The sequence below is a fragment of the Notechis scutatus genome, chromosome 1, assembly GCF_049901735.1.
Source record: "Notechis scutatus isolate UNSWTSFEM ecotype Mainland chromosome 1, rNotScu1.2, whole genome shotgun sequence".
In the NCBI taxonomy this organism is placed as follows: Eukaryota; Metazoa; Chordata; class Lepidosauria; order Squamata; family Elapidae; genus Notechis; species Notechis scutatus.
Window position 1 is genome coordinate 43,440,609 of NC_142009.1, and position 23,798 is coordinate 43,464,406.

The 23,798-nt window shown below is 43.7% G+C and overlaps 1 protein-coding gene across 1 annotated transcript in view; it reads left to right on the forward strand.

Moving 5' to 3' along the window:
- Positions 1 to 3,828: 3,828 nt before the first annotated feature.
- The window catches only part of SRF (serum response factor), a 75,074-nt gene continuing 55,104 nt past the window's right edge, over positions 3,829 to 23,798 (forward strand). The window contains 2 exon segments of the mRNA XM_026683824.2: positions 3,829 to 4,362; positions 4,364 to 4,547. Of these exon segments, the coding sequence (XP_026539609.2) occupies positions 4,022 to 4,362; positions 4,364 to 4,547 (525 nt within the window). The 5' untranslated portion in view covers positions 3,829 to 4,021.

The following is a 23,798-nucleotide window of genomic DNA, read 5'->3' on the forward strand; positions in this document are numbered from 1 at the left end:
AGTCAGTTATTTGTAATCTTGTTCCCTAAGAATGGTAAATAAACCCCAAAACCGGGAGTCTGGTAGCCCCTTTTTTGAGTAACAATTTTTATTATCTTCTTCATCAGATGCATCATGATGAACTGTAGGTCAGAAAAGCTTATGCTTTAAAAAAAATTGCCTAGCCAGAAAAGGGGCTATCAGATTAGGCCTGATATTTTTACCACTATAGACTAAGACAGCTCTCCTCCTATAGATACTTCTCAAGTTACGACCATAATTGATCTTGGAAATTAAGGTCATAAGTTGTGAGAGTTATGACCACATGACTGATTCTATGCTGCAAATGGCCATAAAAGCCAGTTGGCAAGTGCCCAATCTTTGGGAGGGACATCAAAAGTTTGAAATCAGATGAGGTTTTGGAGGGGGTGTTATATATAAATACATACAAATTTAATAAAATAAATATTTGGTTTTGCTATTTTAAAACTTCTGCTTAATATTCTAATAAATGGAAATGTATAATTTTTCCTAGTTTCCAGGGAAGGATAGCTTAAAAAGTTATCTTGAAAGTTTCTGAAGGGTTTGATCCATTTAGCAACTATAATTCTCTCTTGATGTTGAATGCAATAGCTGAATATATTTCCCTAGCAATGGTAAAGTATATTCACCTTTTGTATGCAATACTGAGAGAGAATTATATTCAGCAGAGAGCCAGGCTAGAAACCAGGAGACTGAATTCTATTCCTGCCATAGGCATGAAAGCTGTTTGGCTGACCTTGGGCCAGTTATTAACTCGCAGCCCAACCTACCTCACAGAGTTGTTATGGGGAATAAGGAAGAGGAAGTTATTTGTAAAAATAATAAAATGGGATTAAAAAATATATGACATTTTATTGATGTGTTAATGCTCATGGTGGTTCAGAAGTACTGATACTTGTGTTGATCCATTTCTTTTTGTGGCTTTACTTCCATGATACCCTTTGCAAAAATATTCAGCTGCAGAGCCGAGAAGCATCATCTTTATTTCCCATCACATTGCTCTTGAATTGAGGTTTCAAAATCACTATTTTTATTTTGATATATTTACCTGTAATTAATTGAACCTGATTTATGAAATTAACCTGATTGTAGGTATTTATGCAATACTGTGAACTAAAGTATGTTAGACTTTTTGGCTATTTTTGGTTTCCTAGGTCACACAGACGCAGCTACTGTCATTTAAAAGCTGAAAAAGCTGCCATCTTGTATTCTGGATGGTGTATTTTAGGGTTGTCAGAAGCCACATTATTCATATAAACATGTTATAATTTGAAGGACACAGTACGTCTGAACATTAAATGAATTTGCAGTAGTGGAAAAAAGTAAAAATGGCACATATTCTAACTGCAAGTGCTTTGCAAACACAGCCCAGGAATGTACAGACATCTTCCAGTACAGAGGATAATGCCCAAATGATAAAGGTCAGTCACCAGACATAAAATAGTGAGTTGCAGAAAAGCAAGTTGTGATAAGTGTGCTAGATTTGGGCTGGGAAGATCCGAGTTTACATCCATGAAATAGCATCAGGTTTATTGATCAGCTTTAGACCATTCACTGTCTAATTTACATCCCATGATTATAATGATAATATAAAATAACACTCTCTCTTGGCAACCAAACTTTTCTGCCACTGAAGAAAAGGGGTCTTTAAAGTAGTGTTTCTCAAGATATGTGGACTTTTAAGTCCCAGAACTACGCAGATATGCATAGCTGGTGAATTCTGGGAGTTGAAGTCCACACATCTTAAAATTGCTGAGGCTGATGCTGCTCTAGATCTCTTTGCCAACCAGCCAGTTTTTTGTTTTTGTTCTTTTGCACCAGTCAGTTATTACTATTATCAAAAATGGATCTGTTTTGTGACTTTTGTGTTTTGTTGTTAGTTAGATGGTGCAACTGCATGGTGCACACCTTCACCTTGATACTACCAACTGATATTTTGCCAGGTTGTAGGTCAACTGCATTGATTTCCCGGGTACTTTTATTAATGTTAAAGAACAAGGAAAGCCTCTTCTCGAGCAAATGAGTTTGCAGCAAAATCCGCTCCTCCTTTAACACAGCAGAGGAAAGACTCCAAAGGGCGGGAGAGGGCAGTGTAGTCCCCATTCCTCCGCACACGGGCAAGAGAAAGACTAAGAGAAATCGAGCCTACCGCCCCTGTCCTATTGTCCCCAGTGATTAGTTCCTATTTCTTGTATTTAAACTTATGTTTATTCTTGTTTCAGTTGTATTATAAGCTTTGGACAAATAAATAAATAAAATAAAATAAACAGAAGGTTGTGGCAGTACAGAACCGGGAGAAGTAAATACACCTGAGGCGTACAAAAATGTTCAGGGTTAGCAGTTTCCTCCTCCCACAGGGAGGAACATTGATGTGCTGGGAAACTGATGGGATGCCAAAAGACCCCAGTCGCTGGGGAATACATAGTAGTGCAAATAAAGGGAACTCCCGACAGCCTATTTTTGCTTCTCGCCCTCCTTGCAGCCGACGCTTTGCCTCTACTACGGTACCGACCCGGGAGGGGGAGGAGTTGGATCGCCCCCTCGGCTGAGCTTGAACAGAGGCCCCCAAACTTGGCAACGTTAAGACTTGTGGACTTCAGCTCCCAGAATTCTCCAGCCAGCATAGCTGGCTGGAGAATTCTGGGAGTTGAAGTCCACAAGTCTTAACGTTGCCAAGTTTGGGGATCTCTGTTGTAACCGATCTGAATCTTATCTCCACCAAAGGGTGGCTCTGAGTTTCCTAACTCTTATTTACCTCCTAAATCGAGCAGAGCAGGGACACCCCTCCACCCAATCCTAATAACTCCAGCACGTGGGCCTCCAAAGCCAGAAGCGAGCCATCCCGCCCTCTCCCAAATAAGCCGTGAGGAGGAGGGCCGAGAGATATACGCCTGGCCTGAGATTCTTGCCAGTCCAAGGATTTGGGGGCTTTAGCGCCTTGTTTTCACCCCCACTTCCTCTCGGTGTGAGGGCCTCACCGGCACCTAACTTCCGCGAGATGCTCGGGCGCTCCCATTCCCTTTTCTTTTCAAATCGGCGGCGGCTTGAACCGCAGCATTTCCGGGAACGCCGCATTCCCTTGGCCAGTCCCAGAATCCGTCTGGCCTTCACACCGAGTTTGACCCAGACTTGTTGGGGGCGTGGGGCGCGGTGTCCGACCGTCTGCCAGCTCTCGGCTCTGAGATGTTTTGAACCTCCCCGACCTGGAGACTGGGACTACAATCCCTATTAACTTCGCGCCGGCCTAATTGACGGTTCTCTCTTGAAGCAGGGAGTCTCCAACCTTGGCCACTCTAAGCCTGGAGGACTTCAACTCCCAGAATTCCCCAGACAAGCATGGGGAATTCTGGGAGTTGAAGTCCCCCAGGCTTAAAGTGGCCAAGGTTGGCGACTTCCCTGCTCTGGAGAAAAAGGCCACAGGTTGGGGTCGTGTTCCGTTCTCTTCGGCTCATCGGATCTCTTCCTCCTTTCTTTCCCCCTCCCCACCTCCCCCGGTTCAGGACCGATCATTTGAGACTTTCGGGGCTCTCGTTTGAAAAACCAGCAGCGGGCTCCTTTCCCTTTAAGAGCTGCGCCTTGGGGGTGACGTCTCAACGAACGCAGCTCTTTTGGAATGTATGCAAATGAGCCCTTGTGTCTTCGACCAACGAGAACCCAAGCCCGGTCCCCTACAGCCAATGGCGTGCAAGCGCTGCTAGGGGGAGGCCAATAGATGCAAAGCGCCGGCTCTCACCATATAAGGAGCGCCCTCGCCATAAAAGGCAACATTGTATCGCTTTATATGGGGGAAAGATAGCGCGCGGGGGAGGGAGGGAGGGGTGTCCCGGGCCGGCGCGGATCCTGACTCCGGTGTGAGGCAGCGGCCAGGAAGGCGGGCGGAGGCTGGGTACAGGGCGAGGGGGCCGGGTCGGAGCAGCCGGCGCTCGGGCCCATGGCAGGGCCGGTGTGACCCCGACGCGTTAGCCCCACTTGGAAGGAAGAGGTGGCGGCATCCGGCACTATGTTACCCAGCCAGGCCGGGAACGGCGCTGCCGCCTTGGCCCGGAGCGCGGTCATGGGCATGGCGCGGACCTCCTCCGGGCGGCCAGGTGCCGGGCTTCCCCGTGGGGCGAACGGCGGCGGTGTTGCTGCTGCAGGAGTCCGCGGGCCCGGCAACGGGACAGGCCCGCCTAGCGGCCAGGGGACGATCGGCGGTCGCTTCGAGCGAGACCGGGATGTAAGCGCGGCGGCGGCGGCGGCGGCCAGCGGCAGCGAAGGCGATTCGGACTCGGCCGAAGATGAGGAGTTGGTGGGCGAGCGCCGCGGCATCAAGCGGACTTTGGGTGACATGGAACTGGGGGTGGGGGGCGGAGGCGGTGGCCGCGGCGGCAGCGGCCGGGGCTTACGGCGGAGTGAGCGGGGCCGTCAGCGGCGCCAAGCCCGGCAAGAAGACCCGCGGCCGGGTTAAGATCAAGATGGAATTTATCGACAACAAGCTGCGACGCTACACCACGTTCAGCAAGAGGAAGACGGGCATCATGAAGAAGGTAGACCGCGGTTGTTGGGCCGGGGTGGGGGGGGTGAAGCGGGGCTCCCTTCCAGGATGGCCGGAGAGGGCGATCGGAGTGGACGCGGGGGCTCTGAAAGGAAGAGGGGGCGGCAGGAGGAGGTCTTTTGCGTGCGAGAAAAGAAAGGGGTCCGGAGCCCAAAGCTGCCTCTCGGGATGCGAGAGCGAGCGCCCTTTAACCTGCTTGGGCGGACTGCTCCTAACTCCACGTGTTCTCCTGACATTTCCAGCAGCGGCAGCGAGTTGCTGGTCCGTACGGCGCGCTGCCTCTCCCGAAGGATCGGGCTAGTAGTATTGATACCGGAAGGGAAGACGGACGCGGGCCTACCTATCAGCCGCTCTCGAGCCGGAAAGGCACGCCCCGTTCCCGGCCCGGATTCAGCCGCTCGTGGGGGAGGCGGGGGAGAGTGTGTGAGAGAGACCTTGAGTTTAAATACCGCAAAAAGGCGAGAAGGGTGACAAGCTGCCCTCCTTTTAGCCCTAGGCGAACCAGGGGTCTCGGTTCCGAGTTCAGCCCGTTCCCTTGGCCTATCCTGCACAAGAACCGAGTCCACTTCCCACCTCTCTCGGTGCTCAATCCGGGAAACTTTGACAACGCACCCCGCACCTATAGAGAGACCCGAGTTCCCATTGAGATTTAAGGGTTGTGCTTCTTTCTGAGTATATAAAGGGAAAGAATGACCGGCACGTTGGAAATGCAGCAGACCCGTCGTTCTGAGGGAAAGGACTGAATGCTAAGCATGTGTCCAAACCAGTACCTTCGCTGGTTCTTTAACTTACCATCAAATAGAATTTCACTGGATTAATGTTGAAGATATCTTTGATCAGACCTGTACCTTTGTTTTGTTTTGTTAGAAGATCTCTACATCCAGATCAGAGGGCATAGGATGGCAACCAAGAACTGAATTTGCAGTGGGTTCCACTTATGCTTATGTCAGGCTGTGTGTATTGGAAGAATTGTAAGACTTCAAATGGTGTTAAAACTGACAGCTGTGTGAACTTTATCTGACAAGGATTCTAGTATGTCACTAATAGACTTAACAAACTTAATGTAAAAAACCATATGCTAAATGTTTCTGTCCAACTTGATAGGAAATAGTTTTTGTCAAAAGTATAGCTATTGTTGGAACTAAATAACACTAATATTTAGTTTACTCTTTGATTGGCCAAATGGTCACCCGTAAAACTTTCAGACAAAAAAACTCTTTCAAATATGATCATGCATTTTCTGGAAGTTTTTGGATTATAATCCCAATTGCTTGCAGCCTGTAGACAAAAGTGCAAGGAATTGGAGACTCCCAGATGTGTTGGACTATAACTCACCAATGGCTGTACTAATATTTCTGAGGTTGATTTTATAAATTTCTTCGATAGATCAGCATGGTCATTGAAGAATGTTGACAGCCTTTGGCAATAGTCTGCCTGGCCCAGAATTTTGCTAGATAAAGACACTGTTTAGCCTGCTTCTTGCCAGGAATAGCGTAAAAATTATGTGTGCATATGCAACTCTGCATGCATATCACAGTAGAATTTGGATCACTTTAATGCTGCAATTGCACTTCTGGGTGCACTTTTAATGAATTCTGAAAATCTAATGTCCAGTGCTTAGTTTGTATTTCTGGGCATTCCTTATTTATACATTTTGGCTATTACTGTTTATAGTGTCTTGGAGACAAAATAAGAATTTATAATCTAGGGTTGTCCAAAGTTTTTGGTCTTCTGCAAATCTGATTCTTCTTTCAGTTTAATTACCATTGATATTGGCTTCAGCGAAAGCTAAATCATTGTTTAATTAGGGATTTTTAAACCAGGGTTGGCTGAATTTACTTAATGCCAAACAGCATTAAATTAAAACCAAATAAAATAATATTATATATTATAGCTTGATGGGTTAGTGAAAGACACATTTTTTGTTGTCATGAAGCCACTTCCTATTCATACCACGGCTTCTGCCTGCCCTCTTAGAATTTGGAAAGAAACCTTATTAACCCTTTGATTGCCCCATTGAATGGAGGTGGGGTTCCAACATCCAACACTGAGGTACTCATAGTCTCTCTGAATTAGGCTAACCCTAATTTTCCCAATATCATTCCCTCTCTTGATATTTGAAAATTATTTGGTTGGGGAACTCTGGGTTAGCTTATGTTAGAAGCCAGTGAAAAACATCCATTCCATTTATTTATGTTTATTTATCAAATTATGCATATTTCATTGTTTTATCTCTATCATCCAGAGATGGGGGGTGCATAAATTTGAGAAATAAATTTTAAAAATTAGTAAGATAAAAACATGTTATAATACTGCATTTATCATTTTTGGTAGCCTGGGGATTTTAAAAATCAGCAGGCAAATGTTTTAAATATTTCACATTGACTTATTCATTAAAATAATATTGTATGAGCACAGCTACTGTTCTGTAGTTTCAAAACCATAATTTGTGGCTTACTACATATGCAGCTAGCCATTTGGGGTTGTTTAGCAAATGATGAGCAAATCATGTAGTGTGGCAGTTTTCATCTGGTGTGCTGTGGCACGTTGGTGTGCTGCAAAAGATATGCAGGTGTGCTGCATCAGCCAGAAGACTGCTTCCTGTGACTTCACCAGTGGCAGAGTTCCTCCATGTTTCTTCACAAGTCCCAGCAATTAGTGACATCATGGGACTTCTAGTTTAGTGACACAGAAGTTCCACCTATCAGTTGTGTACTGTGAAATGAAAAAGATTGAAAACCTCTGGCATGCAGCAGGGTTGCCACCTGGCTGTTTTTCCGGCCAAATTCGAGAAATCTGGCCATATAGAAATCTGTTTGGCCGTGAAAAAAATCATGTCTCCGTCCAAATATATTTGGCCGGAAATTTGGCCGTATGAAAGTTGCTTGGCCGTAAAATCAAAATTTTGGCCGAATACCGGTTTTCAATACAATATATTCGCATGAAAATGACTGTCAGATCGTCCTTGGCCCCCCCGGAGGAAAAAGTTTATAAACAAGGGCCTCTGCCAGGCATCGGGCACGTGCCTTGGAAAGAAGGGGCAGGCAAGGGCGGAGGGAGCGAGAAGCGGCTGTGACAGCACCGGCCCCTGGACTCCGCCCTCCTCGGCTCAAAAGGGGACCAATCAGCGCCGCGAGGCTCCTCCACCCGCAGCGTGTGACGTCCCCTCAACGGTCCCCCTCCCCCTCCGGGGGAGCGCGCGCGAGCTTGGTGCGCTTCCTTGCTTGCAGGGCGGGGTCTTTTTCTCGCCCCGCCCACTCCTTGAACGCTGAATGCGGAAGTGTTCTGGTTTGCTGCGGTGGGAGCCTAACAGCTGCTTTGCAGCAATGGAGCGACGGGGGGGAGGGGGCTGCTCCTCTCTTTTTTTTCCCTCTGGGGTGCTTCTTCCCCCCTCAAGCCTTATTTCTAAATCTGTAACAACAGTTAAAAAATAGTAAAAACAGTTAAAAAAAACAATATATCCTCATGTTATATTGCATAAAAAAATTTGGCCGTGAGAGAAAATAATTTGGCCGTATTTTGACTTGAGTTTGGCCGCAGAGCCAAGCTGCGATCTGGCAACCCTGGCATGCAGTAGTGTAATATACCAACTCGGCTACAATATGTTGTTTCTTATGTTGGGTCAAGTGCAGATATTTTATCTTGAGTCAATATATATAGTTTAGCCCCATGGTGTGGTGTTGCCAATCTTAAAAACATGGAGGAGGTGCACATATGCAACAGCACCTGTTGGGTAATCATCTTGCATAAACCTGTTGCCTGCAAGTGTGCAAATTTGTAAAGTCTTGATGCTTTCTTGCCAAGATGAAGGGAAGACAAATATATCCTTTCTAGGACTACCCTGAATGACCTACAGTTGGGAGATCTCACACTGTTGATTAATTTAGCCTTCCAACGTACTTGGGCAGCTTTATTTTTAAAAGCAAAACAGTTTCCAAAGCAACTAAAAATGATTAGACATAACTAAGACCCTGTCTGCAAGCTTATGATCTAAAAGAGAAAAAGGAAAGAAGGAAAAGAAAATGCAGGCATTATTTCTCAAAATGTTTGTTCGTAGTAAAGACTCAAAACTATTCATAGAGTCAAATGGAATGGCTGCTATCAAGGTGTCAAGAGCCACAGGATGGAATAAACTGTAAGAGTGTGAAATTCTCAGCCATACTCTAAAATAGGTGGGCTTTAGTTTGATTCAGGGGTTGTATTTGAGATTTTGAGGTGAGGGGAAAGGCTGCAGAATAATGCAAGGTTGAGGCAGAATGGTGTGTGTGTTGGCAGGACAGGGATTTTCTGTTTTCCCCATAGCTTATAGTGGAATCTTGTAGGGGTGTGATCTTTGTTTTGAAAATATTATGCATAATTTTAAGTTTTTTGTTTTCCATCTTTAAAAATCAAGGCTGTTAGTTTTCAAGAAACTGTAAAGAAAAGAGGTTGCAATGTCGCTTTGTCTTTAAACTTACTCCATTCACATAATCCTGCTGCTGCTGCTAAATTTAAGAGGTTTAAATGTAAAACACAGCGCCCTTAACAACAGAGGTTCCTGGATTCCATGAAAAGCATGAACTCTGGTCCATAGACTCATAACTAAACTTTCCATAGAAGAAAGCATATGGAAAGCATGAATATAACTTTAATGGGATTTCCAGGAAAAAGCAATGCTGGGTAGTAAAATGCTTGAGCACCTACATTCGGCTTTTGTTTTTCATGTTAAGTCATATACAGCCAACAAATGGAATGATGGCTCAGTTGATGGCATTCCTCTTAGCTCCGAGGCTAAACAAGGTCAACCAAATTAGTTCTCAGCTTAGAGACTACCTGGGAATACCAAAGCTGTCGCTTAGACTGGGAAGCTGGGGCCATCTTGGAAAAGGGCCATGGAAAGTCGCTTCTGTATTCTGGCCAAGAAAAGTACATGATATCACCAGGAATTAAACAAAAGAAAAACATTATTTTTATATAGCCATAAATTATATGGCAAATTATAGAAATCACATTGGATTGCAACAGAAAAGGAATGACATTTGGGTGATCGGTCTGGCATGTTCACGTTGGCAATTAAACATTTCTGTAGTGAGCTTTTGGATATTCATTCCTTGAAGAAGTAATACCATGGAGAACATACAGATTTTTCCAGTGCCATTCTAGAGTCCATTTTTCCAGAATTCCATGAGGGATGATTTGTTAAAAAAACTTTTGTTTGTGTTATAAGTGTGCCCTAGGTTTTTATTAGATTTGTGTGCCACCCATCTCTAGAGGCAACTAAGTTGCTATGCATAAGTACATCTCTTGATTTAATTGTTCCTGCTTAGGAAACAGTAACAAATTAAACAAATTGTTAATATATCTGCCTAAAGTATGCAAGTATTAGATTTTGGATCATTATAGCTATGTATTTTTACCTCTGTCACAAATATACAGTGACATAGCCACTACACTGTTCCTTTTCAGGGTACACAACATGCAAGGCACAGAACAAAATGAACAAAGAAATTAAAGACAAAACATTTTTAAAAAAGGAAATCTAACTTTATTTTTTATTTATGCCATTTGTTATACCTCTCTACCTTTTTGCCTTTGCAAACCTTACCTGCTTCTACTACATTATCAGCATGTATTATTACACCTCTTTCTTTTTTAAGACATCATCAATCCAACCGAGCCATTATTTTTTGCATTTTCTTCCTGACTCCATTTATTCTTCCTTCAATTCACTCTTTCTGTATGATCCAATCACCTCAACATCTCTCTACCTGATGGCTTTTTTTTTTGGGGGGTATTTAGTCCATATTAACTCTGCAGCAATCCATTCTGGAACCAGTTTTATTTTATAATACATAATCTTTAAGAGACCCATTCTTGTTGCTCTCAACTTTATATTTCTTTTATATTCATTGCTTGCTTCATTTCCCAGAAGTATGTCTTATGCCTAGCATTTTTACTTCCTTTGACAAATGTGTTCTCTGACCTGTATAACAGATCACATAATATACCTTTCTATAATAATTTGTTTGTCTTAGAGTTTGTATTACATTTATGTGATCTAGCTATTGGAATATAAGCAACAACCTTTTAGCTTGCAGATAAGAAATCTTAGCTTATGTGTTTGGGGTCAAATTGAGCTTTGGTTTCACTTGTGACATACTGGCCAAAATAGCCCCCCAAATTACCAATACTTCCTTAAGGCTAGTACGGAATGTATCACATGGCACAGATACAACTAGAGCTAATAACCTAGTGTGCTCTTTTCCTTTCTTAAATGCAGCTTACATGTTTCTTTCAAATGAATACAGTTCAAGAATAAGGTCAAGCCAGTATTCCAATGTCATGTTTCTAAGAGTGGTCAAATAGTTGCATTTCAGAAACTATCATTCCCCTTCTAATAGATATGGGAGGGTTTTTTTAAATGGAAAATATTGTGAATTTATACAGAATCTCATTTTTGACCTTTACCTCCTGTATTAAAAAAAGGAAAGGAAAAACACACAGCGTGCAAATTTTATGTACACCTGTCTAAGTGGCATTTAAACCACAAACAGTTCCAAAATTTTGTTTGAAATACTTGTTAAAAAATTCATCTCGTGTATTTTCAACTGCTATGAGACAGTTTCGGTTGGCATTTAGTTTTGATTAATTATGTTTGATAATATTTTATAGATATTCTCACAAAACTGTTGTTGGGTAGGCTTCCCATTACCAAAATGACCGTAATGGATGATGTTGCTAATTACAAAATATTAATTTACCTGGATGCCTCTTTGTCAGATTTTTCTAGCAACAATCAGGAGGGAGAAGAACAATTATCTTGAGTACAGATTAATAGATTTATTAGGGAAAAGTTTCTTGTAAGAACACAAGGTCAACTGCTGTGTTATGGTGCTGTTTTTATTTATAGGGCATTCCTCTCTGCAAGTTATGTTTATAAAACTGTGCAGTACTAAAATCATGAATTGGACCCAAATATTCCGTTTTCTGAAAAGACCTAAAAATCAGTGGGTATTATTTTTATTCTAATGCTTTTTAACATTTGGATCATCTTCGTCTTAAACTAATTTTAAAAAATAATAAAACAATTGAAAAGGACGATCACCAACATGTACCATAAAATACAGGTGACAGTTTTTTTCAAAAAACGTGGTAAAGATGGAAGAATAAAGCAGTCACTACATGAAATATAAGACTGGATTGTGACATGATTTGGGTAAGGGTGTTTAACGCTGTGAATGGGTATCATCATCACATATGAATTACTCCACCCAGAGGAAGATCCAGATTGAAAACCTAAACCAGCCTTCTGTCTGATGTCATTCGAATGTGCTGGAACCCATTCACAGTCAGCCATGATTGGCTGGAAATGAAGGGAGCTATCAAATGAACATTGGCTGTGACTGGATCACAGTAGTGGCTGAACTCAGTAGGAGAACAGGACCATTGAAGATGGGTGATGTAAGTAAATAGGTATGAGCAGGCATATATTAAAAGCTGTTCCATAGTCAAGCAATTGCTGATAATAAAAAGTTTCTTGTTCCATATTTGGATAGCAGTTGTCAAAACATTTTGGTCTCTGGACCCCTTCACCTTCTTTAAAATCATTTGAAGACTTCAAAGAACTTTGGTTTATGTGGGTTAGGTTGATTGATGCTTATTGTATTAGGAGATAAAACAGATTAAAACATATTTATTTGACTTTGCGAATGCCCTAAAATACTGCCTTTACTTTCAGATAGTTCTCATTTAACAACTGAGTTATTTAGTAACATTTTGTAGCTACAACAGTAATGAAAAAGTAACTTTTTCTATAGGTAACTAATCCTCGCATTTAGAACCTTTGCAGGTTTATAAAGCAAAAAAAAGCTGAAGATCATAAGCACTATGGCAGTTTTATTTAGCAATAGCTTTGTATAACAACCAAATTGCAAGTCCTAATTTTGGTCACTAAATGAAGGCTACCTGCATTTATATCCTATCAAACATTGCAGCATTTGCTAGTGATGTGGTCAGTACATATTGTCATTTGTCCCCCTGGACATATTGGTGGCCCCACAGTAGGAATTCTTGAACTAAAGCATATCAATGAGGAATGACTCTGAAGCTTGTCTTATTTATTAATTTTGTTATATCTAAATTGGGCCAGTGAATCCTGTTTCATAGGTTGACCATTTTATTGCATAGCTACTATTCTGATTGTTTTCAAAATATATTTTAATTATGATAAAAGGATGTTGCTTTGATTTTGATTACACTTTGATCTTTTCAAATAAACAATGTAGTAGTTTTTATTCACCCTGGAGTCTCACCAGGTCTGTGAATGTAATGGGTGGGTAAGACTTATCTAGGCTGTTAGTTGGATGCCACAGCTTCCTGGGCTGCAGATATGGAGTGAATTTTGGTCCAGGCCAATTATTGCATCTCTTGTCCATCCAACACACAAAGATGCATTTGTGGAGAACTTCAGGTAAATTCATTCTGATGTGGTACATTGCAGACTCCAGGCCATTCACACGAAATTCTCAGGATGGTTAGCATATTCTAGGAAGCATTGCAAAACGGGACCTGGAGTATTATTTGCAGCTACAGTAGTATTTGTCATTCACCCTTTGCGTTAACACCCACCCACACCCACACACCACCAACCAAATTGTAAGATTTAGACTGGTGCTGTTGCAAAAAAAAAAAATGCATTGTATGATTTGTCTCCATTTGAGAAACAGCTTAACAGTCTTGCTTTCTCCATGCTGATGAAATGAAGATCATGGCAGCTGTTTCTCTTTGAGACAAAATTGAATTGCTTCTTTTTTCCCCTCAGCTGTTCTGCTTTCTGCGTATATTGCTAGTTCTTATAGTGCACGGGTGTCAAACTTGCAGCGTCATGTTTCCTGTCACATGACGTATCGCAACACTTTGTCCCTTCGTGGAGCTGGGGAGGGTATGGTTTGTATGTGACACATCTGGCCCACGGGCCACCAGTTTGACACCCAGAGTTACAAATAGTTTAGCTAAATAAGAATGAAGATGAGTTAAGTTCTTGGATGGGAAGCTCTCTGTACAAAACTCTACCTCAGTGGTCTCCAAACTTGGCAACTTTTAAGTCTTGTGGACTTCAACTCCTGGAATTCCTCAGCCAGCTATGCTGAGGAATTCTGGGAGTTGAAGTCCACAAGTCTTAAAGTTGCCAAGTTTGGGGACCCCTGCTCTACCTAGTATCTGGGGGATAGTGTAAGATACTATCAAGCAGGTGTAGGGAGGTAGCAGCTTCTTGCCATTAGTAGAGTTGGCTTTCTAGAAGTTATTGACCGTTGTTCAATAATGGGGCCAATGAATGCCAAGAGGTTGCCGTTAAATCCAAGGAAAAGGGGTTCCTCGGCTTTAGGATTTCAGTGTATTTAAGGTGGAGAACCATTTGATCTGAAAGAGCAGCTTTGTGGAATTGTTTTTGATCTCACCTTTCTCTGGCTCTCCAGATGGCAAGCAGCTGTGAAGAAGATGCAGTGATGCAGTGTATCTAGAATAGCAGTGGTGATCATTTTTGAGCTGTTTATATCTTGCATGCCTTACTCCAGGCTTGTCAAACTGGTGGCCCGCGGGCCAGATGCGTCATGCGCAGGCCGCACCCACCCCAGCTCCACGAATGGGAAAAACATCATGAAATATCACGTGATGGCAACATGATGCCTCGAGTTTTGATACCTGTGACTTACTCAAAGGCATTGGTTATGTCATAGTTCAATTACTGCAGTGTGCTCCAGGTGGAGCTATCCCTGAAGCATAAGCAGAACGCAGCATCTAGGTTTCTAATCAATACATAATAACTGGGATTACAGGGTTGTATTGAATGCTTTACACTAGATGCCAGTTGCTTTCCAGAGCAATTCAGAGTGTGGAATCTCTAAAGCTATAATTATCTGAAGGCTTGAGCACTTTGAAAGGACCTCTTTCAGTTAAGATGCTAAAATCTGCAAAAAGGGTCATTATTAGTCTTTAATTTCAGTGCTTGTTTTAATGCCTTTTGGATTCTGGATTGCTTCCAATTGATTAAAGGTGCTTTCCTGGTACAGGTAGTGCTCCACTAACAACTATTCGTTTGTGACCCTTTGAAGTTACAGCGACACTAACAAAGTGGCATAACTGTTTTTCACGCAACTGTTGCAGCAACCCTTGTTTGTGTGATCAAAATTTGGATATGCTTGGCAACTGGCATGTATTTATAAAGACTGCAGTGTCCGAGGATCATATGATCCCCTTTCGTGACCTTCTGAAAAGGCAAAGTCAACAGAGGAGCCCCTGTTCACTTAACAACCATGTTACTACCTTAACTGCAGTGATTCACTTAACGAGGTCGTAGAGGGGCAAAATCACTTAACTGTTGCTTAGCAACAGTTTTGAACTCAATTATGTTCATAAGCCAAGGACTGCCTGAACTGTTAGTCCCACTATTGGTAGTCCTCAATGACCACGATATGAACTGGAAAATTTGTTAAGTAGGACAGTTGTTAGTGAGGCACCATGTCAGCACAGCTGATTTTTACAATCTTTTTTGCTGCAGGTGAACAAATGGCTCAGCGTTGTTAAGTGAGACATCACATGGCTATGACTTGTGACCTCCTGCTGGCTTCCCTGGTAATGTTCCTTGTTGGAAACCAGCTACGAAGGTCAGGAAAAGAGATTACATGCAGCAATGGATGCTGCAACCATTGAAAATGTGTGACACTTTTATTATGACCGTGGGGATCCAATGGTCGTAAGTGTGAGGACAGGTCACAGATACCTTTTTCAGTGCCAGTGTAACTTTGAATGATTGCTAAATGAATGGTTTATAATTTGAGGACTATCTATATTCTCACCTTTGGGGGGCAGGTAAAGGACACGATTGCCAAATTTAATCAAGCCCTTAAAAATATAATATTTTTGTCGCTTGTCATTTTGTCTGCATTTTACTATTTTTTTTTTTACTTTTTAACACCCAGAGTAGAAAGATGTAGAATAAATAATAATTAATATAGAACGCCAGGATTGGCAAAAGTGGAAGATTGAGTACCTGCCAAATTGTATTACACATTGATTGGATTGTCCTTGGGATTAAAAATGCCTAAGCATTTTTATTATCATCCACTTATGTACCAGAATCCAATGTTGCTTTATCTCTAGTAAATGCCATTTTAAGGGTTCCTTGACATGGATAGAGTCAGACATATGACTGCAACAGGCTACAAAATACAAACCTTGGTTAAAAGGCCATGGTGTCCAGGATTGTTAGTTTCATTGCTCTAGAAAACAAGGTAATATTGTTGCATTGATTTCAAACCTGTGAGTATACACACATGCCGTTTGCTCTTTTAAATATGGCTGTATTTTGATATTTCTTGTGGACTTCGTTTTACCAGTTCTTTCTGCTTTAGGCATTCCATTCTGGGCTTAGCTCCCTTTGCTTTTTTTTCCCTTTGTGACTACTTGCTATGAGTTACTGTGAGCTGGAATTGTCTGCAGCAGTGCTTGAAAGCTAGGCTTTAGCATTCTCCAAGTGGATAGCAGATGTGTAATTTTAAGAACTCACCCTCATGTAATAATGCTGGCAAGTTCTCAAAGTATCTTGAACTAACGATTAATTTTCTGTAGCTCAGAGTCCTTAATGTACCCAATCTGATGCTTTGGCTACTAAACCTGTTTACAAAAGCATTGGCAATAAGTATTGGCTTTTGGCTATTTGCACAGCTGAGCATCTCTTGCTTAGTTTTGAGTACTTTCATCTTTGTTGTGGGTTGAATAAAGTTTTGCAAAAAATTCTGGCTAGATACATCTTCATGAACTTGAGCCAGGGCACATGCCTGAAAACTCGACTTTTGACTGATGTTTTGGTTTCCCTTTTCCATTTTATTCATTGATAATAGAAGCTGCCTGCTTTATGTTCTTGAAATGACCTGAATGCTTTGGCTAGAGACAAAATGTTCTGCATATGCAGGGATAAATTATAATATAATGATGGTCAGTTGCATTTGTCCCATTCTTTACACAAAAACACACTTGTTTTTGCACTGACATATTCTCACCCAGTTTATTTTGGTCTGACTGTGGCAGACTGTTTTGCGTTTCATTCAGCCTTAGGTGGTTTGATGAGAAATGTGGGCAGAGAACTTTGGAGTAAATGAACTGTGGTGGTGCAGTAGTTAGTTTGCAGTATTGCAGGCTACTTCTGCTGACTGCCAATTGCCAGCAGTTTGGCAGTTCAAGTCTCACTGGCTCAAGGTTGACTCAACCTTCCATCCTTCTGAGATCAGTAAAATGAGGACCCAGATTGTTGGGGGCAATAGGCTGACTCTGTAAACAGCTTAGAGAGGGCTGTTAAGCACTGTGAAGTGATATATAAAGTCTAAGTGCTATCGCTATTGCTAAACATTTGATAATCAACTTTGTTTGACAACTGTACCAAACTTTTTACTGGTTTGTTGGAAACCAGCAAAGGAAGAGTGGACAACCCCATTTCTGTTCCTCCAGTTGGTTATCTTTTTCTGATCAGCTAGGAGGAGGGGGCTTCCTTTCTGTGTCATTCCACTTTGTTTCTGTGATGGTTACAGAAATGCCCCTTCATGACTGTGGCAACCCGCTCACTCATCTGTGCACGTTATGTCATCAGCTCACCTGCATGTTGCTCCTGGCTGCTGGTGAGTGTTTAAATCAGAAGTATGACAAATCGGTTCTCTAGTATCCGTTTTGCAATATGTGGCACCTTTTTCAGGGGTGTGGAATAAAATGGGTGTCTTAAAGCTCTGCAAGGCTTAAAAACTCATTTCATCCCTAAGCCCCCCTTCTCCTAAGTAGACCAAAATCCCACCCCACACATTTTAGGAGCATAACTGTGGATATACCCTGTGGTTTTTTAATTCACTAGAAGTTGTTAACTTCCTGCATACTTTTTACATTTCTTGGGATAATGCTGTTTGTAATCATAAGGGTTAAATCAAATTTTCTCAGTTTTAGTGGTGAGATGGTGCTTAGAACCCTGTTGGCTACTGTTGGAAGAGAATTGCTGGAGTTAGTGTGTTCTTTATAGTATTTCCCAGCAAGGCTGCATGTAAGTCGGGCTTGTGCAGTGAGGGGTGACATTTTTCTGAACAGGAAGATATACCAAGGAACCACTAGATGTATTGCTTTCCTACTCCCTGACCTTGTCTGCTTCCTTTTGTTGAATGATGGTCTGTGTGAGCTGTCAGTCGTAGTCTGTTTCTGTGTTCCTCCTGCCAGTTGCTTTGGTTTTAGGACAAAAGATTTACAGTAAATGATTTGGATGAGAGCAAAGCTCAGAGAAGGTCATTGTTGGATGGGGCTTTGATACCTGTTATCCTTGTTGATGGTGGCGCTGGAGAGTGCAACTCTTTCTATTGAATGTGTATGACCTAAGCAGAAGAATAGGAGGAGTGGTTGGATTCACATTTGTTTAGTGAATCACTGCAGTTGTTAAGTTAGCAACATCATTGTTAAGTGAATCCGGCTTCCCCCATTGACTTTGCTTGTCAGAAGGTCGCAAAAGGGATCACATGACCCTGGGACACTGCGACTGTCATAAATGTGAGTCAGTTGCCAAGTGTCTTGAGTAGCAAAAGCATAGCATTTAGACTTATATATGTTGAGCAGGTGACTATGGGGATGTTGTAACAGTCGTAAGTGAGAAAAATAGTCATAAGTCACTTTTTTCCGCGCCATTGTAACTTTCAATGGTCGCTAAATGAACTGTTGTAAGTCGAGGACTGCCTGTATTTATAAAAGTCAGAATTTTGTCAATTTCATGAAACTTTGGCATTCGCAGTCTTGATATGCTATCTAATAATGTCAAAACCTTGTGAAACCTTACATAAAAACACTAAAACTTTGCAATAATTGACAATGCTGTGAGACTTTGCCACATATATTAAAGGCATTCATACTATGCAAATAATAGAACCATAGGGCTGAAAGGGATCTTGGAGGTAGTCTAGTCCAACCTCCTGCCAACGGCAGAAATCTTATTCCATATTGTGCAAATGGTTGTCCAATCTTTGGAAAAAATGTTATTGTCTGCTATTTATTAAAGCAGACACATTCCCAGGCTTTGTTGTGAACCTAAAATTGCAATAGTTCATATAAGAAGCAACTGTTTAAAGGTATTGGGACATTAGAATGCTCATAGGCATTATGCTGTGCTATTGATCCTTGGTATGTTGTTTTATTTGATTAATTGACCTGGAAAGTAATGAAGCTTAGAAGATTGCTGCTAGCTGCAAGATAATCAGGACAAAACAGATAGAAAGAGAGAATCAAATGGCTGGGGAAGAAGTTTAAATTTAGGATTTAGTTTGGTATTTGGAAGTTGGATTAACTGGAATAATAAAAGGCTTTCTGAGTACAAAATAACATGTCTCACTTCTGTGTCGTTAGAACCAGTCTCGCACAGTTTTAAGGAGAAGAATTTTATGGAGGATTAGAGGCAGTGATAACCTTGGAATGTGTTTGAATTACAGTTCCCAGAATTTCCTGTTCACTTGGTGACTGGAATACGGTACAATTGCAATGCATTTGGAGGACTCCAGTTTGGAGAAGAGAAAGGGCTGTCACAGTTTTCCAGCCCAGAATTCATTTTGATGCAAAAAATTGCCAAAAATCTGTGGCGGAGTGTAATGAGAAAGGAGGGAGGGGTGAGCATTCCAAAGGAATAAGAGGCAACACAGTCCAGATAGTATGTGTGAGAAAAAGAGGGTGAAGACAGTCCCCACCTTAATAGTTCCCAGAGTATATTGTAGATGCAGATAGTAGAGTCTTTAGTCTGGCAAGATTTTGCCCATCGATATGAAACAATGAAGAACTCTACTTGGAAAAATTACTACATATTATTCTTGGTTTGGGATCTGACAAAATCTTAATATAATCTTGCAGATAATCTGAATGAGAGCTGGTACTGTCTCCCCTTCTTCTTTAAAATAAATATACCTTTTGAAAGAGGTTGTGGCTGAACATGTGTATACATATATAATAAGTCTAAACCACCTTTACTAATGCCTGAAGGTATGGTCACAAGTGACAAAATCTAGCATAAAAATATATAAAGAACAAGTCTTGCTAGAATAGTTATTACTTTATCTTTCCATTGGGCAACTTCTTTAGATTCTGGGCATATTATGGATCTAATACATTTTGGTTTTAGCAAAGCAAAGTAGTTTAGTTTAACAAAGTAGCCTGTCACATTCTGATCAGCAAGTTCTCATCCCATCCCATGTGCCGATAGTCCATGATGGGTTAGACTCCTCCCTGTGACATAATAGAGATGAGTCTGCCACTATATAAAAAGCCAGCCCCCAGCTTTGACTCAGCTCCTTGTCTAGTTGAGCTAGGGTCTTGGAAGCAGTTAAAGTAATCCACAGCAGAAGATAGCTAGGAAAGAGGAAAAAGAACTCCTTTCTCCTCCATGTTGCATCGAGAGCCCAGGATGGGTTGACTCCTTCCTATGATGTCATAGCTGAGTCTGTACTAAGATATAAAAGCCAGCCCCAGGGAGAGACCCCAACTTTTGACTCAGCTCCTTTCAGTCAGTAGCTGTGTCTCTGAAAGCGTTCTGTTAGATAGCAATCACCAGCGATCTTCAGTACTTTTTCCTCTCTTCAAGCAGCTCCCAGGAGAGCAGGGCTCTCTCTCTCTCTCCTGCATGTTGGGAGCAGCTTTACAGAGCTCTGTGCAGGCAAACTGGGCAGCGTCCCCCCACGCCTGCGGTTTGGAGCGATCCTAAAGATCGGCAAACTGATAAGAGCTCAAGCCAGCTGATCGTGTAGCTGGTTGCTGTGTTTTCCCTTGCTGACTTCGCTCGGGCTCTGTATAGCCTAAGGAGCGATTCTTCAATCTTGGAGCCTGTTTTCCTGTAGTCAGCGGCCATCTTGGATTCAAGCCTTCCACCACGAGGTGAGCGGCCATTTGTAAGCCCAGGGGCCATTTATACCCTAAGAGGCTTAATAGAAAAATCTCTAATCAGCTTCTTTCCAACGCAAGTGCCTTTATTTTACAAATGGAGCAAGATAAGGCTCTGGCAGAGCTTCCCCCAGTGGAACAGTCTCTTAAGCCTAATAGGAGAAAAAGGCGTAGGCAACACACCCAATCAGTCCAGAGGGAGGTGGCTGCTAAAATCAAGGCTAAGGCTCTAGCCCCTAAGAAGGCAACTCAGGCTGAATTGAGGGCAGAGAAGCACAGACATGCAGCTCTTGAGAGGCAGTTCAACAGAACTATTCAACAGAAGGGAGTGCAACTACAGCATGTTTCAGGTGATACTGTGGGCCCCAACCAAGCCCTCCCAGGGAGGAGAAGTTATCTATGAACCTTTCCATCCTCCATCCTGGTCTCCTGAGGCTCTTGCTGTAGAGTCAGATCCTCAGGATTTAAGCAGATCTGGGCCTTATTTCCAACAAGCTTCTGTGCCTATGCTCCTCTTCCTCCCTCCAGGCCTCAAACCTCTCCTCAGTCTAGGCCTGAAGCCACCTTCACTCCCATAGCAGCGGGCCTTCTGCCTTCTGCCTCTACCTTTGAGCATAGACCAAGGGATATCCAAGATGTAGTCTCATCAGCCATTAGGCAGGGATTGGCTGAAGGCTTCAAGCAAATTCTTCAGCCTCTGGAAAGGGTTCAGGCCCTTCTCCCTTCTCAATCTATAAGTTCCTTGCCTCATCATCCTGATTTACACAGGCCTCAGGACCTCACTGGTCCATTCTTCTCTACCAGAATGGGAGGAGGTTGATGAGGAAGGAAGGCCTTCACCATCTGAACACAGTTACTCCTCTCATTCAGAGTGTGAAGAGGGTGAGATTTTTTTAACCAAAATCTTTCAGAGGAAGAGGATTCTCGCCCAGAGCAGACATCCTCTGCATTGGTCTTCAAACCTACTCTCTTCAGACCATTACTCAGCAAGGCCTTGGTCACTGCCAAGCTGTCGCCAGAGGAAGTGGCTCCCGAACCATAAGGAAATCCCTCTGGCCAAGGGGATTCGCTCTTCTCCAAGCCTGTAGTGCATGCAGAGGTTTTGCCTTCTCCCATTTTGTTCCTGGACATGGTCAAGGCCCCGCCCGCCAGGCGGAACCCTTCCGCTCCTCGGCGGGAAGACGCTCCAGCCTGCAAACTTTGCCTTTGCAAAGCCCTGGAAGCCCCGGAAACCCGAGCAACTTCCCAGCAACTTTCGGCTTTGTTTTAACTCGCGGGCGCTCGCGCCGCCCGAGGCAGCCCGGCTCCAAGCAGCCCGCCCGCCCGCCGGGTGGAACCCTTCCGCCTCCTCGGCGGGAAGACGCTCCAGCCTGCAAACTTTGCCTTTGCAAAGCCCTGGAAGCCCGAAACCGAGCAACTCCCAGCAACTTCGGCTGCTTTTAACTCGCGGGCGCTCGCCTGGCGGAGGGGAAGCCCGGAGCCTCCTCCAAGCAGCCTGCCCGCCCGCCCGCCGGGCTTCCCTTCCGCCACATGGCTCGGGCCAGGCGCGAGCGCCTCAGCGAGTTAAAAAGGAAGCCGAAAGTTGCTGGGAAGTTGCTCGGTGCTGGGAGCAGGCTTTTTAAAGTGCCGCCCGAGCAGGACCGCCCGAGCCGGGAACGGGCACCAAGGCAGGGCAAGGCTCCACCAGCAGCGGCCTAGCTTTAGGTGGCTCTAAGCAGCCTGCTCCAAGCAGCCCACCCGCCCGCTGGCAGAACCCTTCCCGCTCCTCGGCGGGAAGATGCTCCAGCCTGCAAGCTTTGCCTTTGCAAAGTTTAAGCCTGGAAGCCCCGGAAAAAAAAGGGGGCGGGGACTCACCTTCGGAGAGGTCGCACTCAAAGGTGATTTCGAACTCCCAGCCGAGGCCTTTGCAAATTTCTTTTCTTTCCTACCCTAGATCGCTCCGCACTGTTTTGGAGCTTTGGGGGCCACGCGACACAGGGCAATACGCCACGCCCAGTGATTTTTTTCAGGGGCGGGCCGGATTGGACAGACCAATGGCAGCGATTTTTTTTCAGGGGCGGGCCGGATTGGACAGACCAATGGCAGTGATTTTTTTTCAGGGGCGGGCCGGATTGGACAGTCCAACGGGCCGGATGTGGCCCGCGGGCCGTAGTTTGCCCACCCCTGTGTTAGATAGCAATCACCAGCGATCTTCAGTACTTTTTTCCTCTCTTCAAGCAGCTCCCAGGAGAGCAGGGCTCTCTCTCTCTCTCTCCTGCATGTTGGGAGCAGCTTTACAGAGCTCTGTGCAGGCAAACTGGGCAGCGTCCCCCACGCCTGCGGTTTGGAGCGATCCTAAAGATCGGCAAACTGATAAGAGCTCAAGCCAGCTGATCGTGTAGCTGGTTGCTGTGTTTTTCCCTTGCTGACTTCGTCGGGCTCTGTATAGCCTAAGAGCGATTCTTCAATCTTGGAGCCTGTTTTCCTGTAGTCAGCGGCCATCTTGGATTCAAGCCTTCCACCACGAGGTGAGCGGCCATTTTGTAAGCCCAGGGGCCATTTATACCCTAAGAGGCTTAATAGAAAAATCTCTAAACAGCTTCTTTCCAACACAAGTGCCTTTATTTTACAAATGGAGCAAGATAAGGCTCTGGCAGAGCTTCCCCCCCAGTGGAACAGTCTCTTAACCCTAATAGGAGAAAAAGACGTAGGCAATACACCCAATCAGTCCAGAGTGAGGTGGCTGCTAAAATCAAAGCTAAGGCTCTAGCCCCTAAGAAGGCAACTCAGGCTGAATTGAGGGCAGAGAAGCGCAGACATGCAGCTCTAGAGAGGCAGTTCAACAGAACTATTCAACAGAAGGGAGTGCAACTACAGCATGTTTCAGGTGATAGTCGTGGGCCCCAACCAAGCCCTCCCAGGGGAGGAGAAGTTATCTATGAACCTTTCCATCCTCCATCCTGGTCTCCTGAGGCTCTTGCTGTAGAGTCAGATCCTCAGGATTTAAGCAGATCTGGGCCTTATTTCCAACAGGCTTCTGTGCCCTATGCTCCTCTTCCTCCCTCCAGGCCTCAAACCTCTCCTCAGTCTAGGCCTGAAGCCACCTTCACTCCCATAGCAGCGGGCCTTCTGCCTTCTGCCTCTACCTTTGAGCATAGACCAAGGGATATCCAAGATGTAGTCTCATCAGCCATTAGGCAGGGATTGGCTGAAGGCTTCAAGCAAATTCTTCAGCCTCTGGAAAGGGTTCAGGCCCTTCTCCCTTCTCAATCTATAAGTTCCTTGCCTCATCATCCTGATTTACACAGGCCTCAGGACCTCATGGTCCATTCTTCTCTACCAGAAT